The sequence below is a fragment of the Prionailurus viverrinus genome, chromosome D4 (assembly GCF_022837055.1).
Source record: "Prionailurus viverrinus isolate Anna chromosome D4, UM_Priviv_1.0, whole genome shotgun sequence".
In the NCBI taxonomy this organism is placed as follows: Eukaryota; Metazoa; Chordata; class Mammalia; order Carnivora; family Felidae; genus Prionailurus; species Prionailurus viverrinus.
In genome coordinates, this window is record NC_062573.1 from 25,312,873 (window position 1) to 25,332,863 (window position 19,991).

Here is a 19,991-nt window from a genome sequence, read left to right on the forward strand (position 1 = left end):
CCATGCCTTATTCATTTCTTTTATCCTTGGGCACCAATTATTTTGCTTGGTACATAGAGGATGCCTAGTAAATATTTATTGACTGAAGCTTTGAACACAGGGGAGAAGAGCTTATGGATACAAAAGGATGCCAGTTTTGCTGGTGCCACATTCATACTAGTATTTTTATAGGGCAATGACATTTTATCAATTAAGGAGTTTCAATATGGAAGACACTAACTCCACTAACCCATGGAGTCTTCCAGCTGTGACTCCAAGGCTTTCTTGGGAAGCTTTATGTTCCCAATAATGAGAATTGTCTCCTTGGAGAAAAATAATATCAATTTATTAACAGAGTTGATTACATTATTATGTCCACTCCATTATTCCAGAAGATGGGATGCCGGGAATGTTAATGGCTACTGGGGGAAACCTAACTCGTAATACTCTGTTAATAAAAGGAAAATGGCTACTGTTTAGATTATTTCACTCCAAGGGGTTAGGTAACAACCATAACTGGTCCCTAATTAAGATTAAAGAGAAAGAAGGTAGAAGTCTCACTTTTGAAAGAGAAGGTTAAAAGTACTTCTGTGTCATCCAGAGATAATGAAAATATCTCCCTAGGAATCTTTCCCAACTCCAAGGGCTATGCCTTAATTAGATGTCCTTCCTTCATGCTCCTGCTGCCTCCTGAGCGTACCTCTGGCAGAGCACTTGTTAAAACTGGTGGCTTAACTACCTCCCCATCCAGTCTCTGAATACTCTGAAGACAGAAAGTGTCTCTTATTCATCCTCGTGGAGAACGCATTCCAGGGCCTGGACGATGCTGGCCATGTCAGAAATGTGTGGGAATGAACTGGTTGCGGTGGGTCACATCCCTCCCAACACAGCACAACTGTGTAGACAGGACAGTGTTCTGAGTGGAGCCAAGGCACAGGACAAGGAAATGGGAAAGGCTTCACCCTGGGAATAAGATCCCTCAGGTGTGAACAACGGCAAAGAGGTTACCTCATCTGCGTCCCATCTAGCCTTAGATCTGAAAGTATCTTCTTTGAAGACTGGACACATACGACATTTTTTGGCACTTTCCGCCTCTGTTTTCTTTGATTCCATTCCAGAAGATAGTTCTGTATGTTCCTCTAAGTCTTTAAAGTTCATCCCCTTACAATGCTGCTCATCTCTTCCCATTTCTAAATGTTCATTTTTGTCTAAACGATTCCAAGTTTTAGGGGCCTGATGATGATGATGATGGTGAAGGCAGCTACCATTTTCTGAGTAGCTAACCAGGCACTAGGCTAGTGCTTTGCAGCATCACCTCATTTAATCCTTAAACAACCTTCTGAGGGAGGTATTATTAGAGAAAACCAAATACAATATCCAAAGTCATTTGGCTAGCTAAAAGAGCCAGCACTCTAATCCAGGTCTGCACGACTCCAAAATCCAAGCTCAACCACTACAACGCCCAGCCTCTCCCTCCTTCCTTGCTCAGCTGACCACTTATGCATCTTAAAATGCTGCCTCCAAGTTGTATCCACTACAAACCCCTTTATTATTAAGAATATGGGTGCATATTCCAAATTTTGATCTCCAAATTTGTCTCTATAGAGCTGGGAACATGAAGTCAAGTACAGTCATGTCTGGGAGCAGAGAAATAAATGACTCTACTTTCAAACTGTTCTTTTGCAGTTTAAATGTGTACTAATATATAAATATTTAAAAAAATCCAGGCCTCTTAAGAGGCAGAAGCTCTTAAAAATCCAGGCCTCTTCTGGCAGAAGCTGGAGCTTAAAACTAGAGGAGCCTGATGGAGTAGTTACTTAACTTTCACACAAATATTAGCTCCAATGAATGGAAGCTAGTGTTCAGATGGGGAGAATCTTCTCCTAATTATTAGGAAAAAGACTATGCTGGGAATGGCAACCTGCTAAAAACACACACCATGTAATCTGTCTCCCAGGTAAAACAAAGCCACCCAACATAGAAAACAACTCAGTCTTGTGCAAAATGGATAGGATGGCCTAAGGGCTTTCCTGGGGGCAGAGGACACTGCAAGGAGGTATTCTTCCACTTGGGCAATTTGAGTAAGTTTAATATCAGCAGGAAAATACCTATTATGGCAATAAATGGATGGAAAGGAAACTGTGCACAGGCCAAACCCCAGCTCTTCTCCCCTGTAGAACAAAGGGAATAGACCTGACTAGAAAAATGGATTAATAAGATGCAGTGAGTGCATACTACAGAATGTCATGCATCAACTAAAAGAAACAAATTTATGGGAACAGATCTTAAAAACATTCTAAATGAAAAAAGCAAAAAAAAAAAAAAAAAAAAAAGAAAAGGAATGTTATCTAAAGCACAATTTTCAATCTATGTAAATTTAAAATATATGCACACAGGAGCCCCTGGGTGGCTCAGTCGATTGAGCATCTGGCTTCAGCTCAGGTCATGATCTCATGGTTTGTGAGTTCGAGCCCCACGTAGGGCTTGCTGCTGTCAGCAGATCCTCTGTCTCCCTCTCTCTGCCCCTCCCCCACACACATACTCTCAAAAAAAAAAAAAATAAAAACATTAAAAAAATTTTTAATAATAAAATAAAATAAATGTACACCAAACACCAACACCTGCTCTCAAGAACATGTGAGAGAACGCACGAGCACATTGTTATGATTAGGGGGCAGAAGAAAAGAATAAATGAGGTGAATGGTGACAAATGACAAGGGAATCAACACATAAGGAACACAAAATAGGGACTTTTCACAGACCAATGATTGTTAATGTGCCATGACTGGATACGTAACTCAGTCTCTGTACTGGAGTTCCCATCCCCAAAAGAAGGGGATTGGATTAAAAAGTGATAGTAGTGGAATTTATTTGCTTATTTTTAGTGTTTCTTTTTGAGAGAGAAAGACAGAGTGTGAACAGGGGTGGGGGAGGGACAGAGACAGGGAGACCTAGAATCCAAAGCAGGCTCCGGGCTCTGTGCTGTCAGCACAGAGCCCAACACAGGGCCGTAACTCACGAACCGTGAGGTCATGACCTGAGCCAAAGTCTGATGCTTAACTGACTGAGCCACCCAGGCACCCCAATAATAATGGAATTTATTAATAAACATTTGCATTATTTAATTATAGCTTTGTGTACCCATGTTTGCATTATTTGCTTATATAGCTTTACAGTAAATAATAGAATATGAAATTAAGTGGAAGTTCTCTTAAGATAGTTGAGTACTTGAGAGCTTAGTTTTCTTAAATGTATTTGATGTTTAGTCAACCTACCCCCCTGACCACCCCTATAGCACATTTTGTTGGCTCCCTTACTTTGTTCTGCAAACCTGTTCCCGCAAGATAATGGGAGATAGGTGTCACAGCCAAATAAGCCATATTATAAATCTATAGGGTACAAATTGTTTGAATGTATTGAAGGGGAAAATACTGTTTGTTTGTTTTGTATAAGAAAATACATTCCTTAGTGTTAAATCTTAAGACTACTGTGTTCAAATACAGATGCAGATTTCAAGAAAGTTGTGGACAAAGCTAAGAACATCCAGGGAATGGCGATCAAGATGACACAGCTGAAAGCACCTCGCACAAGAGATAGTTGGAGGGAGGCCTCTAGTGGAATCCTGCCAGGTTCCATCCTGTTCAATGAATTTCCACAAATCTCTAATCACCTAACTCTGTAATAGGCAATGTGTAAGGTGTTAGAACAGCACTGTCCAATGGAAATATAATACTAGCTACATGTGTAATTTAAAATTTTAAAAAGCAAAAGGAGATAAAATTAAACTATTTTAATAACATATTTTTATCAATATATTTAAAGCATTATCATTTGACATGTAATCAAAATATAAATTATTAGTAAGATATTTTACATTCTCTTTTTGGTATAAAGTCTTCTCGAGGGGTGCCTTGGGTGGCTCAGTTGGTTGAGTGTCTGACTCTTGATTTTGGCTTAGGTCAGGATCCCAGGGTCGTGGGATCAAGCCCTGTGCCAGGTTCCACACTGAGAATGAAGCCTGCTTGGGATTCTCTGTCTCTGTCTCTGTCTCTCTCTCCCTCTGCCCCTCTCCCCCACTTGTGCTCTCTCTCCCTCTCAAAAAATAAAAAAATTAAGTTAAATAAATAAAATTTAAAAACAGCATTTCTATTTCAGTGTGAATAGTTAGAGCATATCTCAATTCAGTCTACCTATGTTTCAAGTGCTAAAGAGCCTCCTGTGGCTTGTGACTACTGTATTGGACAGCCCAGGGTTAGAGACACTAACTAAACTAACACACACACACACACACACACACACACACACACACACACACACACACCACAGAGTCCACATGTCAAATGAAATACAACAAAATGAAAGCCATACCCTACAGCAAGTTTTCAACTTATTCCCCCAAGACCCTGAAGGGATGACTGACAATTATAGCTTTCTTCTTCTTTCTTGAAAGTAATTTGAAATAAAAATGAGTAAGGTAACCTCAAGGCTGTTTTAATGTATAAAGAGAGTTCTAGCACCTTAACTACTAGTGTTAACAGATTACTTTGGACACACTCCCCAATTGACAAAGCACCCTGGTTCTCCACGGTGTGGCCCAGAAACAAGAATAGTCAGCACAGGCTATACTTTAATAATCACTAGCAAAAAGAGAAGTCTCCTGTGTCATATAAGTACAAACACTGAATTCTAAAATAAATCCCTTTTACAAGTGAGTCTCTAGAAATGTCACTACAGACACTGAGAATCCACATTCATTCCCTTCTTGCCGGAAATTTAGAAGTTGTGTTTTAAGAGTAAATGAATTACATCAGTTCCTCTGAAAAGAAAGAGAAAGGGTTTTTTGAAGTGAACTTTCTAGATCCTACTCTAGAATTTGAAAATGGGGAAATAAGACTGTCCCCTTAGAATAACCCTATGAAATCAATACCCAGTAATCCAGATCAAAGATCTGCAAAGTTAACTGAAAGTGGTCTACATCAGCATCTTCCTCGGCAACATCTCCCAGGGAATGAAGCTATTTGACAAGCAGCCCTGCTGATTCACCTGCCTCCCTCCCTCAGCACCCACTCCCCTCACCGCCTGCAGAGAATGAATGGCTCTGAGGCCAACAAGATGGAGAGTAACTACTGGCTAACGCTAGGGATATCTCCAAAGCATGGACACTGTCAGTTAGCAGTGGGCCCCATCCACCACAGAAGTAACATGGAAGGGAGGAAAGAGAGAATTGGCCGTGTCCATATAAATGCTGTCTGCTGGGAGATACCCAGCTTGGGAACTCAAGAATCAAAACTCACATAAGGTTTCTACACTGGAAAACAGTACGTGAGGTTCATGACACTATGGTCATCTAACTGGTTCCCTGGACTTAATCTTGGTAAATGATCAGCAAACTTTTGATCACAATGCAGCTTGCCAGGATGATTTGCCTACAGGGCGAAAAAATGTGCTAATCAAAAACATGTATTCAATTCACTTGGTTATTATCTTTTTCACTCCACGTGGATAACGTTCTTGGTTTCAGATAGTTTCTTGTGACTTTTAATTAACCACTGCCTCAGAGCTCAATCTACTCTGGAGACGCTAATAAGTGAATTTCTCATCCTGCAAGCCAAGGATCACAGCTTTCCTAGACAAGTGCTTGCTGGGTCCTTGGAGCAGCCCTCTGGCCTCACCAGGAATATTCCTCTGCTTCAAGATGTGCCTTCTGCAAACTGCAATGAATCTTTATATAAATTGGCCGTTTCAATCTTAAAGGAGGCAAGAATTATTGGCAATTTATCTATATGCATTCCCACCCTCCCCTTGCTGAGTCATTTCAATAGCCTTTCCAAGCTATGACACACTATCATAATATCCTCGATTCCATGACAGTCTTTTCCTTCCCTAAGAATTACGCATAACCTATTTTTCTTTTTCAATGAAAGTATATTAAATCTAAGATGAAAAAAAGCTAAAATGAATTTTTCCCAGAATTTCTCAAGTTAGCTGGAGTACCACACACCAAAACTGTGCATCACAATACTATAATGGGTAGGAAGGCTGGTTTTTAACCCAGATGAATGTTAAATAGGTATTTGCTATACTGTTTTCTACTTAATTCTTAAGTCTGAAATAGTTCACTTATTTTAATGTGGCCTCTGAGTGACTAAATGCAGTGCTCTGCACCTAATAGGTCCTAAAAAAATCATTTTCACAAAAAATAAGATTGAGTGAATAAATACAGATTCTCAAAGAAATTCCCTTTAATATACATGACATAGGCTGAGATAAGCAACAGGGGTCCTTCATTCATAACTATACGACTAGAGCCTCTTATTTTTCCTTATTCTTCAGAATAAAGATGAGAGATCTCAGAGAGAGAGCGAGAACAAGGATATTAACAAATCCTTTTGTTTTTTATGTGCTACACGACTAGAATGTTCCATATAATCTGGAGGTTTTGACTTGGGAAAATCAAGTTTGACGTGAAAGTTTCTCTTTACTAAACTGCCTCAAAATTAAAGATTTTAAAATCACCAAGTCCAGCAGGTACCCAGGGAGGACACGCACGCCGGCCTCAAGAACCAGTCAGTACCTTGGGCTGCGCTGTCGGGGTGGTATTCGGGCTCCTCTTCCGGGGGGCTCTGCAGGAAGTAGAGCTGCTCTGGCAGCATGTTGGCAATCTTCTCCTTCCCTAGGACGTGGGTGCTCAGAAGAGGGCTGACACTCCGTTTCACCTTCTCTCTCCTCTCATGGGCCATAATCTTTTTGGTCCGAGCCTTGATGTTCTCCCAGCACTTCTTTAGCTGTTTGAAATCCCGCAGTGACACACTTGGCTGAGAGTTGTATTCATGGGCAAGCGCCTGCCAGGTACGCTGCTTGAGGGCAATAGTTCGCGCGTCGCTTTTCTTACATTCCAGGACATATTTGTACTTTTCTACCAAAGCAAGCAGGATGCTCTTTTCCAATTCCGAAAAGTATTTGGCAGGTTTTATAATTTCGTTGTTTTGCATTTTCCACTATATTTCTCCTGGCTGCTAGCTATCCTGTAAAAGGAAGTTCAAAACAATAATTACTAACCCCAGCAATAAAAATGTCAGCAAATCACATAATCTTAATCCCTGACTTTGATTCCCTTGCCTGAAATACAGTACTTTCTTTCCCATTAGTATTGAATTATGATATTCTCAGGAAAACATTCAGAAGTTCACTAGGAGTGGGGTTTTACTTCAAAGAAGATTTTCAAGTAGGTCCTTTGTTGTAGTTCTTGGCCATTTTGTGACTATCTTGTATGCCACGGCAAAAAAAGAAAAAAAGAAAAAAGAAAAGAAAGCTTGAACATCTAGGCACAACTCTTAATTTGTTAATTCATTTCTGCTCAATATCAGGGAACTGATCATTCCCCAAATTCATGTTAGGCAGCTTTTCAACTAAACAGCTTTCTCAAAGTTTTGTCACAGCTGAAAACAAGAAATGCCACCGAGTAACCAAATAGAATGGATAATATAAACATCGAGATTTCAGAATCATCAGGAAATCACCTGAAAAAGAACTGACATTTCCATCACTTCCATCTGTGACCTTGGATAGGGCCATGCTCCCAATAGGAACCTCAGTTTCTCTTCACCTTTAAAATGAGGGCTTGGAGTCTATGATCCCTAAGGTCTGAGGCCACTTTTAAGTATACAGTCCTATGTAAATAATTCACATAATTTCAGAGGTGAAAGGGCCAGTACCCTTCTTTTCTTTCCTTTTTTTAAAAATTTTTTAATGGTTATTTATTTTTGAGGGAGAGAGAGACAGAGACAGAGAGTGAGTGAGCAGGGGAGGGGCAGAGAGAGAGGGAGACAGAGGATCCAAAGCATACTCTGTGCTGACAGCAGAGAGCCTGAATGTGGGGTTTGAACTCACGAACCGTGAGCCGCCTGACCTGAACCAAACTCAGACACTTTTTTTTTTAGTTTTTTAAATTTTTTTAAATGTTTTTATTTATTTTTGAAGGAGAGAGAGAGAGAGACAGAGCATGAGTGGGGGAGGAGCAGAGAAAGAGGGAGACACAGAATCCTAAGCAGGCTCCAGGCTCTGAGCTGTCAGCACAGAGCCCGATGCAGGGCTCAAATTCACAAACTGTGAGATCATGACCTGAGCCAAAGTCGGATGCTTAACCGACTGAGCCACCCAGGCACCCCTTTTTAATTTTTTTTAAGCTTTATTTATTTTTGAGAGAGAAAGAGAGAGACAGAGCATGACTGGGGGAGAGGCAGAGAGAGAGGGAGACAGAATCTGAAGCAAGCTCCAGGCTCTGAACTGTCAGCACAGAGCCCGACATGGGGCTCAAACTCACGAACTGCGGGATTATGACCTCAGCTGAAATCAGATGCCCAAATGACTGAGCCATCCAGGTGCCCCCAAAGTCAGACACTTAATTGACTAAGCCACTCAGGGGCCCCTACCACTCTTTTCAAGTGAAGGAACTAAGGGCGAGTGAACTGGACTGCCCAAGATCACAAAGATGGTACCTTGGGAGGTCAAGAACCTGGACTGTCCTAAAAATCTGGTATCCTTTTTTTTTTGAACACACCAAATATCCATTTTATTATGCATATTCCTTTAAAGTCTTTGTTCCAGGGGCGCCTGGGTGGCGCAGTCGGTTAAGTGTCCGACTTCAGCCAGGTCACGATCTCGCCGTCCGTGAGTTCGAGCCCCGCGTCAGGCTCTGGGCTGATGGCTCGGAGCCTGGAGCCTGTTTCAGATTCTGTGTCTCCCTCTCTCTGCCCCTCCCCCGTTCATGCACTGTCTCTCTCTGTCCCCCCAAAAAAAACTAAATGTTGAAAAAAAAAATAAAATAAAGTCTTTGTTCCATATTACAATTAGTTACAATTATATATTATTTATAATTTTTGAAATATACATTTTCTCCATTATCTTTTAAGAATAAGTCTACATACCTTTTTAAGTTTAGTTAAAAAATAGATATTTAACATACATAAATTTTATTTGACAGCCATATACATAATGAAATAATTATAAGCTAATTAACATATCTCACATGGTTACCTTAAGATCTTATGTATTATATATTTATTTATTTTTAAGTGTTTATTTATTTTGAAGGAGAGAAGAGAGCAAGTGAGTGGGGGAGAGGGGAAAAGAGAGAGAGGGAGAGAGAGAACCAGTGCAGAGCATGACACAGGGCTTGATCACACAACCCTGAGATCATGACCTGAGCCAAAGTCAGGAGTTGGATACTTAACTGAGCCACCCAGGTGCACCAAGATTTTATTTTTTAAGTAATCCCTACACCCAACATGGGGTTTGACATTAACAACCCTGACATCAAAAGTCACATGTTCTACAACTGAACCAGCCCAGGTGCCCCAAAATAGCTACCATTTTTGTGTGTATGCCAAGAGCCCTGGAATCTACTCTCTCACGTATCTCCAGTATTCAATACAGTATTAGTAACTTTTGTCATAGACTTATTCATCCTACATAACTGCAACTTTGTACCCTTTGTCTATTATCTTCCCATTTCTCCCACCGCATCCTCAATCCCCGGTAAGGTGTGTTTAAATAGTCTGGTATTGTTTGTGTCATTTCACAACTATCTCTTGGACTCTCACGTTGGAGGATTCCAAATTTCTCAACAACCATGATTACCTTAGGTCATCTTACCATCCTCCCCATCACTGAGCCAGGATCTTTCAAACGAAAGGTGCTTAGTAAATGTCTTATTCCCCTCAACCTATGTGTGTTTTGTGACCCCACACTTTTTCCACTTAAGCTTCCTACAAACTTAATCTCTCAAATACATTATGGGAAGAATGTTCCTAAGTAACACTGAATACAGCAATTGAGCATTGCATATTTCCCTTTGTGGAAAGAGCCAAGACACCTCAGTCCTTTTATTTTCCAAGCCTCTGATTTTTTCAGAATAACAGGTAAGCATCAAGATTCTGATGATGTAGTCCATTTAAAACTGATCGACTCAAATCAAAAGAATTAGGAATCACTTGAAAAGAGTCCCACTAGCCAAAAAATGGAATATCTGAACATCAACAAGGACGATGGGTACACAAATATTCATTAAATTATTATATCTGTGTATGTTTGAAAAGTTCCACAATAAAAAGTTAGGGGGATGTGCCTGGGTGGTTAAGCATCTGACTCTTGGTTTCAGCTTAGGTCATGATCTCATGGTTCATGAGTTCAAGCCCCACATAGGGCCCTGCACTGACAGCGTGGAGCCTACTTGGGATTCTCTCCCTCTCTCTCTCTCTCTTTCTCCCTCTCCTGCTCATGCTCTCTCTCTCTCTCCCTCTCAAAATAAACTTAAAAAAAAATTTTAAACGTTTATTCATTTTTGAGAGACAGAGCACAAGCATGGGAGAGGCAGAGAGTGAGGGAAACACAGGATCTGAACCAGGCTCCAGGCTCTAAGCTGTTAGCACAGAGCCCAACGTGGGGCTCAAACTCACAAACTGCAAGATCATGACCTGAGCCGAGGTTGGATGCTTAACCAACTGAGCCACCCAGGCACCCCTCTCAAAATAAACTTTAAAAAATTTTTTTTTAAAGTTAAGGAACAAAGGCAGTGACTTTTAAATACATGGTATACTAATTTAAAATCACATTATTACAAGCTAGCTATTCACATACTATGCCTGGGGAGAGGTTACTAAGAGAGTTGTGAAGAGCTGAAATCTTAGACCTGAGGCTGGAGGAGATCCTGCCATATCAGAGAGCCTTAAGATTGAGGCCAAGGAGTGTGGGCTTTACATGAAGGCAATAGAACCTGATCAGGGTCTCTCACTATGCACCACCTCATCCCAAAAGGTAAGATTAGAATGAAGGACTAGTGTGACTGGCATCTCCACATACCAGATACCCTGCCTCACATTCACTGTGGGCATATCAGTATCACAGATCAAGAGATTCAGATACATGTCAAAGTGCTTTGACCCTCAGGTCTTGGACAAAGCTAAACAAGGAGAAATGTATCTTTGGGGATGTATCACTGAACCCTTAACTTCCCAGGCCTGTATTTTAATGATGTCGTTCAGGGTGCCTGGGTGGCTCAGTCAGTTAAGCATCCAGCTTCGGTTTGGGTCATGATCTTACAGTTGGTGAGTTCAAGTCCCACATCGGGCTCTGTGCTGACAGCTCAGAGCCTGGAGCATGCTTCGGATTCTGTGTCTCCCACTCTGTCTGCCCCTCCCCTACTCATGTTCTGTCTCTCTCAGAAAATAAACATTAAAAAAATTTTTTTTGAAAATCGTGTTGTTCTAATGTCCCTATAATAACCAGTCCCCTTCCTCCCCAAAGGTCCAAAACTTTTTGCCTACATCAATATTCCTATTCCCTATTAACCAACATTCCCCAAACGGAAATTTATTAATACACACCTGCTACAATATAACTCTTCTGTAGTATCTCTAACTGCCAAGATACCTATATCCAACTTTATGTAGTTTTTATTATAAAATTAATAGGTATACTGAATGTTCTTAAACTGCACAGCTCCTAGAGCAGACTCCGATTCCACCCCATCCCAGCTTTTCTGCACCAGATGTCAATATGCCTACCTTCCGTCACACTCCCACTTTTTTTATTTAAATTTTTTAATGTTTATTTATTTTTGAGAGAAAGAGAGAGAGACAGCATGAGCAGGGAGGGACAGAGAGATAGAGGGAGACACAGAATCCAAGGCAGGCTCCAGGCTCTAGCTGTCAGCACAGAGCCCGATATGGAGCTGGAACTCACAAATGGAGAAATCACGAACTGAGCCGAAATCGGACACTCAACCAACTGAGCCACTCAGGTGCCCCCACACTCCCACTCTTTTTAAGAATCATTGCTCTTGGGCGCCTGGGTGGCTCAGTCGGTTAAGTGTCCGACTTCGGCCCAGGTCATGATCTCACGGTTCGTGAGTTCGAGCCCTGCATCGGGCTCTGTGCTGACAGCTTGGAGCCTGCTTCCGATTCTGTGTCTCCCTCTCTCTCTCTCTGCACCTCCCCAGCTTGTGCTCACACTCTGTCTCTGTCAAAAATAAATAAACTTAAAAAAATTAAAAAAAAAAAAAAGAATCATTGCTCTTGGGGCGCCTCGGTGGCTCTGTCGGTTGGGAGACCGACTTCAGGTCAGGTCATGATCTCGCGGTTCATGAGTTTGAGCCCCACGTCGGGCTCTGTGCTGACAGCTCAAGAGCCTGGAGCCTGCTTCAGATTCTGTGTCTCCCTCTCTCTCTGCCCCTCCCCGCTCACGCGCTGTCTCTCTCTGTCTCTCAAAAAATAAATAAATGTTAAAAAAATTAAAAAAAAAAGAATCATTGCTCTAAGGATTAAGAAGTCTGATTCACAAATGAAAAAAGAGATTGTTCCCTATTTTTTTCTAACATAGGTAATGCTATCTTACTTATATGTATCTATATTTTTTCTAAGAAAACATTTTTTAAAATAACTTTATTTCTTCAAGATAAATTCCTAAAAGAGGAATGGCTGCCACAAAAGATGAAAACACTTAAGACTTTTGTTACATTGGGGCGCCTGAGTTGCAGTCCATTAAGCATCCGACTCTTGGTTTCCACTCAGGTCATGATCTCATGGTTTGTGAACCTGAGCCCTGAATCAGGCTCTGCGTTGGCAGCTGGCAGCACAGTGCCTGCTTGGGATCCTCTCTCTCTCCTTCTCTCTCTGCTCCTCCCCTGTTCGTGCTCTCTCTCAAAATAAATAAACTTAAAAAAAAAAAAAGGACTTTTGTTACATCACCAGCTGTCCTCCAGCAATGGTGTACCAATTTACATTCCTACTAATAGCACATGAGCACTTCTGTTTCCCCACTCCATTTACTCTTGCTGTTAACATTTTTTTTATTCTATCCCAGCTGTGGAGGTGCAAAATGTCGCTTCACTGTTTAATGAAATATGAATTCCTGCTCTTAGGCAAATAAGCCACACTCTAAACAGTCTCTGAGGTAGTTGGTGGAACTGAAACCCCATAGAATTAATTTCAAGCAATTAGATTCCACCTTGCAATGTATGCAGTACCGTAAGGTACCACCAGGTGGTGGTGCGTTTGTGGGAAGTCTACTGATGTGTGTGACCACTTGAGTCTCTAATAACTACAATAACAGTGGCAGATAACCATTATTGAGTCCTTACTGTGGGTTAGACACTATACTAAGTGCTTAATATGCACTCTATCATTTAATCCTCCCAAAAATAGTCCCTGAGACTACCATTTGTTACACTACAGTATTTTCTGTTAAAAAAAAAAAAAAAGACTTTATTAAAGTACCAGAAGAAATTATACAACTGCTCTCAAAAGCAAACTCAGAATTACTAACACCTGGGGACCATTAATAGCCTATTAACTAAACTGTTATTTAATCACTAGCTAAGTAAATCCAGAGTTACCAATTTACTTTGCTTAATTTTGTAGAACAGCAGGCCTCCCTGGGCCATGTGGTTGCATTCTGCAGGGCTGTAAAGGATTCTGGTATGAGATGGTGTACCCCAAAGGTCCCCTATGGATTCCCAATAGCTTCATGAAGGAGGCTCTTTATTCCCAGTAACCACTTCCATTTCCCAGATCAGAAAAGTGAGGCTCAGTAACTTGCCTGTGGCCACACAAAGAGTAAGTGGCAGAACCAGGATTCTGCACTCCACCCTGCTTAGCTCTCCTCTTCAGACCTAGTGACTGCTTGTGTCCCTGCTCGAATTACATGTCAATTAGCAATCTGTTAGCAGGGAAAGGTCTTAGGGTAAAGCTACTCAGGAGATGTTCCCGCCTCTGTCCATCTCCTTTTGGGGCCTCTTCCCCTCCCTCCCATCACCTCTACCTCTATGTCTCAGACCTAGGGCCAGACAGCCACCCCGCCCCAGTGTACGGTTCTCTAACCAGAGCTCTGAAATAATTTCTGCTGTTGATCTGATGGGAACGTATGTTTGAAACGTAACTGTAGAGATGATATGGAGCTTGCTTTTTTTTTAATTTTTTTTTCAACGTTTATTTATTTTTGGGACAGAGAGAGACAGAGCATGAACGGGGGAGGGGCAGAGAGAGAGGGAGACACAGAATCCGAAACAGGCTCCAGGCTCTGAGCCATCAGCCCAGAGCCTGACGCGGGGCTCGAACTCACGGACCGCGAGATCATGACCTGGCTGAAGTCGGACGCTTGACCGACTGCACCACCCAGGCGCCCCTGGAGCTTGCTTTTTAAAATTTTTTTTAAAATGTTTATTTATTTTTGAGAAAGAGACAGAGCGTAAGCAGAGGAGGGGAAAAGAGAGAGAGAGAGAGAGAGAGAGAGAGAGAGAGAACAAAGCAGGCTCCAGGCTCTGAGCTGTCAGCACAGAGCCCGATTGGGGCTCGAACTCAAGAGATGATATGGAGCTTTAAAAATTGTCTAAGCCCCAGGGGAACATTAATATTTAGCTTAAGCATCTGACAGTCCTAAGTAAACAAACTTCCCAAAGTAAGAAATCTCCAGGCAAAGCTTGTTAATAGAAATGTCAAGGCTAGAAAATACATTCTAGCTTAAAACTACTCAGCAATGTCCATAATTAGTTATAGACGACAACATAACAAGCCTTCTCTGCTGCATCAGCTTTTATTAGAGAAAGATGGGCCTTCCCTGTCCCCCAACTCTGTTCAATATAGATCATCTTTTCTGTCTGCTGTTCTGGAGACAACAGTGCTACTGGTCCTGATGCGTGGTTGTGGTTCAACTAGCAGCCCAGTGACCCTCACAGAGTGGGCCTTCATTAAACATTTAATGAACGAGGGGCACCTCGGTGGCTCAGTTGGTTGAGCATCCAACTCTTGATTTGGCTCAGGTCATGATCTCATGGTTCATGGGTTTGAGCCCCACACTGGGCTCTGCGCTGACAATGTGGAGCCTGCTTGGGATCTTTCTCTCCCCCTCTCTCTGCCCCTTCCCCGCTCAAGCTTGTGCTCTCTCTCTCAAAATAAATAAACTTAAAAACCATTTAATGGATGAATACATTTTGATATAGGCATAAAACTGCCTATGATGCACAGAATGAGTATCATACATAATAGTCTGTACATCAAAAGCTGCATTCAAGTAAAAATGGTCAAAAAAAATAGCAAAATCCAAATGCAATGAAAGTTGCCCTTGGGCCAGGCAAAGACTCATAGACAGGACTAAATAAGAGCATGAATCCAATACCGAAAAAACAAAAACTAAAAAAAAAAAAAAACCAAAAAAACCCCAGAGAATACAGCACAATTCTCCAAACACTACCATTGACTAAACCACCAGAAGATTATAAGTACATTTAATATCACTTTAAAACAAAAATCCATCTGTTATGGATTGAATGTTTGTAGCCCCCAAATTCATGTGGTGAAGCTCTAACTCCCACAGTGACTGTATTTAGAGATTGGGCCTTTAAGGAAGTAATTAAGGTTAAATAAGGTGATAAACGGGGGGCCCTGGTTCAAGGGGATTTAGTGTCCTTACAAGAGACATCAACATTCTCTTTCCCTTTGCCTTTGTCTCTCCTTCCTTCCCTGTCCCCTTTCTCCCTGTCTTCTCAGGGGCTCACAAAGAGGTCGCGTGAGCACACAGAGCGATGGCAGCAGCCTACAAGCCTAGAGAAGAAGGTTCACTCAGAATGAAACTTACTTTGCTGGCACCTTAATCTTGGACTTCCCAGCCTCCAGAACTATGAGAAATACATTTCTGATATTTAAGCCACCTAGCCTGTGGTATTTTCATTATGACAGTCCAAACTAACACACCATCTAATGATATTTTAAGTCCACCAAGGGTCAATCTAAGTCCTAAAATTTGAGCCAAGACGAGAGAAACTTAGCCAGATTTTAGTATTACCTTTCATGGAAAAGGGAGTTCTTTGAAGTCAGTACTCAGAATAGGAACCGTGGCTGAAGATCTGTGTAGAGCTGAGACCTGGGAGAGATGTCAGGACCTTTTAAACCTTAATGAGTTATTGCTCGTGAAGTGACATGAACCAAGACATTGAATGCAGAAAACCTGGGCTCAAATCCTGCCTTGAGCACTCACTTAGCTGTGTGGCTCTGGCCAAGTCAATTAATCTCCAGTGTTTCACTGTAAACTGAGGCTAAACCCCTACACTGTCTCACTCCCTCAGCTACCCTTCAATGGGTATAAAGAAGAAACATCGACTAAAGCTGCAATAAATTTTAGTTTCTTCCATCCCTCCCACTCATATTAAGCTGCTTCCAAAAATAGAATAGTGGTCTATATACAAGATATACTCGAATACTTATTGGCTCTTTTATTGCACAGACACACAATTCAACAAATGTAATGAATTCCTGCCAAAGGCTATGTACTGTCCTAGAGCATGCAGGAGACACAAAAACAAGCTGAAGCCTACAGCCTGGAAAGAACGCTGGCATGCCTAAACTGATAACAGGCAAGCACAATGACACAGACACCACAGAAGAGGACAAAGCACCTTGGGCAGTCAGAGAAGGGAAGAGGTTAATTTGCATTCTTCATGAACAAGAGGACTTTGGAGCTAGATCTTTAAGAATGTAGAGGATATGAACACAGAGAGTTGAAGGAGATCATTCAGATAAATAATTGATAAGGGCCTAGACTCTGAGTGGTGACCATGTTAACGGGAAGGAGAAGGTGCACACCAGAGACTGTTTCAAAGTGAGAAATTACCAGGGCATGTGTGTGTGTCTGCACGAGGGTGGGGGGATCAAGAGGAAGCAGAAGCAACAGGGGTACAGGAACCCCCACTCTGTGCAGGCACCAGAAAGAGAGGTATTGTTTAGGATCGAGGAGGTCATACATATTTCAATGAAGACACAACATAGTACAGCTTATTGTGTGGGGCAGGCTGGTGACAGTGATAAGCACAATGACAGAGATGTGCCTAGGGACCCTACTCCAGGACTGGGGGGGATCTAGATTAAGAACCTTAATTCCTACTAGAACAGACTGGAATTAGAGTTAGCATTGGAGCAAAGGAGGGCCACGACTTGGGAGAGACTGAAGGAACGCATACAGATGTGTGGGTAAGCGGAGGGGAGGCAGATGTGGCACCCATTCCCTTAAGAGAGGCTTGGCAACACGTTATGCGTGATTATTTGGCTCTGAAGAATACGGATGACAGGCTATTTCCTAACCTGGTCTGTTGCCTCAGTGTCTTCACTCGGCATCCCCACAACACTGATCCTGACATGTTAAAACTAAGTCCAATCCTCTCATTTTACAGATGAGGAAACTGGGGCTCATAGCAAAATAGGGGGCTTCCTGGGATTCTAGCAACAGAGGAGACTAGAAGCGAAGCTTCCTCATTTGTTTTCAACCCCTCCCCCCCCACATCTCCTCTTTGGGACCCTCTCATGGTCAAGATGTCCTTTTGTGAGGTGCCCTCAAGCCTTCCCCGCTATCCATCCTATCCGGGAACTTGAAGGAAACTGCTCTCAGCTCTGACATTAAATTTGTGACAATTAGGACAAGTCCACTTCCCTCCTTGTCAATTCCTCATCTCGAAATTATGAAGCTAAAGTGGGTGTTCTCTAAAGCCCCATCCAGTCCTGGCAGTCCGTAGTAACTCTGGGGCTATGATGGGTTTTCTGCAACCTAATTTCCACAGTTCTCTGCCAAATACACATCAACGGTATCTCTGGTTATTTATGAAGCTGGTGGTGCTACTGGCCAATGAAAGAGAACACTGAAACAACAGAGTAAAGCCATTTCAGCACTTTATGAACACGGGCCAGTGAAGGCCCGTACACAGGTTTAACCTAGATGTTAAGTAGTTCCAGGTGAAACAGGTGATTGGACCTCGTCACTACAGTAGCCCCAGCAACTAGAATGTAGCTGGCGCACAGAAGGCGCCAAATATTGATAAATATTGATAAATATTTGTGGGATATATGTTGAAACTAACCTGCTCGCCATTTGCATTTTTTTTTACTAATTATATCTAATTGTTCTACTACCTAAAATTTGCCCTTTTATAGAGGATTTATAATAGAAATTACTTCCTTGCTTCTCCCTGTAAATGCTATTGTACTGTATGCCAAATTTCTAAGAGCTGCACTATGACGGTGATGGCTTCATGATTTCATTCTATCCAGAGGTAGGAGTGATCAGACCTTACGGTGCCTGTGCCCACCTCCCCGTATACCTGCTCTCACAAGTCCAGACCTGACCACCCCAGATGGCCACTCACCTGGGCCCTCTCCGCCTCCTTCCTTCAGAGGGCTTTACAGTCTTATACGTTGCCATGAACTTGCTTCCTCTAATGCTCCCCCTCGTCTTCCCCTTCACTACCCACCCCAGGCAGCCATGTAACTTGGAAGTGTTTATTTTTACCATCTGTGTCTGAGTGTGACTGTGACCAGAACCAGCCTTGTGTTTAAGGCATGAACTTACACCTCCTGTCTTTCCACCCTCACACTTTCCTCTACAGACCAGATGAAGGTTCCTAAAAGTCCCTACCCGTACCTTCCCTCCCTCACAGCTCCAACCTAAACCGTCTCCCCACCCCAACCCCAAGCTCCCTGAAATTCCCCGCGAATCATTTTTAAAGTATCATCTACACAAAGCGCTTTTATAATACAGTAAGTTCCCATTCCAGCCCACTTCTTGCCTGTGGGTACTCGCTCCTCTCCCCCCACTACTTCAAAACAACCAGGGGCTCTCAGATCTCTGGGACAGGGATCCCAAGTATTTACCCCTCTGCAGCACTCAGAATTACTCAGTACTATGATCTATCCATGTTCTCAAGGGTCACCAATATCTGAGGGTGAACTCTTGAGGCTTGGAACTACGTTTTATTTGTATTTTTAGCATACCGCAGATTCTCAGTGTTTGTTCAAAAGAAAGTAAGGGTGTCAGGGAGATCCTCTCTCCCCAGCTCCATTCTCTCCCCTCAGCACCACACACGTCTCCACTTGTCCACCAGCTACCTCTGTCTAGCTGTCCATTGTGGGCACCTCAGAAATCTCCAATTCTCCGTGCACAAAAAGCAATGAACTATTCCCCTACTCCTAAACCTCCTGATCGCCAATGATTTCAGCCACATTAACTTGGGTCAAAGCAGAAAACTCAGCATGTTCTTCCATCACAGGTAACCAATCACTAAGACCTAGTGTACATTTTACCTTAATGTTTATTATCTCCTCTCTCATCCTTATTGCCTTATATTCCTGAGGTCAGGCCCCAGTTCTCAAAATCATCTCCCACCTTCCAGCCCCTCTTCCACACAGCTGCCAGAGGGCTCTTCCTAAAACTCAGTGATCATGCCATAACTCCTGCACGTAAACCTCTTACATCTCCCTCACTCCTCAGTGATCAAGTCCAAACTCCACATATAGCATTCGAGGCCTTTTCAGATCTGGCCCCGATTACAGTACCCCCTCCACCCCACCCCTCTTTCCCTATATTTTTCAACCCAGCAGACCAAACTCACCTTCATGCCCTTGAATATGCTGTATTCTCATGACTCTGTACATGGGGCTCCCTCTGGCTGGAATCCAAGGTCCACCAAGAGTTCATTTTCTTTCTTCCCTTCTCTTTTTTAAAGATTTTAAGTAATCTCTACACCCAACATGGAATTCGAACCCACAACCCTGAGATCAAGAGTCAGATGCTCTACCAACTGAGCCAGCAGGTGCCCCACCAAGGGCTAATTTTCATCCCTCAAGATTCAGCTCTCATGGCATTTTTATGACATCTTCTTCAACTAAAGTCCAGGCTGTCATGTTAATTTACAATAGTTTCCTTTTAAAAGGAGTTTGAGGTGGCTGACAAACCATGCACACACTGCAAATATGTATGTGTATATATTTATATATTTGTGTGTATGTGTGTGTATATACATATATATATATTTTTTTTTTTTTTTTTTAAGGGAGAGAATATCAGGACAAAGATAAGGCAAGGGTTAAAAAAAAACCCAGAAGCTAGGGAGTGGTGTAGCATTCAAAACTTCTATCATAATGTCTCATACTCCCCTTGTTAGAGATAATTTGACCCTGAGTTTTCTATCCAAAATG

General features: G+C 42.2%; 1 protein-coding gene across 4 annotated transcripts in view; it reads right to left on the reverse strand.

Moving 5' to 3' along the window:
* Positions 1-19,991, reverse strand: part of LOC125150876 (tomoregulin-1) — a 126,879-nt gene that overhangs the window by 104,681 nt on the left and 2,207 nt on the right. For 3 of the 4 annotated variants that reach the window (XM_047831321.1, XM_047831319.1, XM_047831318.1), the window contains exon 2: positions 6,554-7,004. In XM_047831321.1, the coding sequence (XP_047687277.1) occupies positions 6,554-6,971 (418 nt within the window). In that variant the 5' untranslated portion in view covers positions 6,972-7,004. Of the gene's footprint in view, positions 1-6,553; positions 7,005-15,816; positions 15,855-19,991 lie in introns of those variants that run through there. The other variant, XM_047831320.1, reaches the window with a different exon arrangement.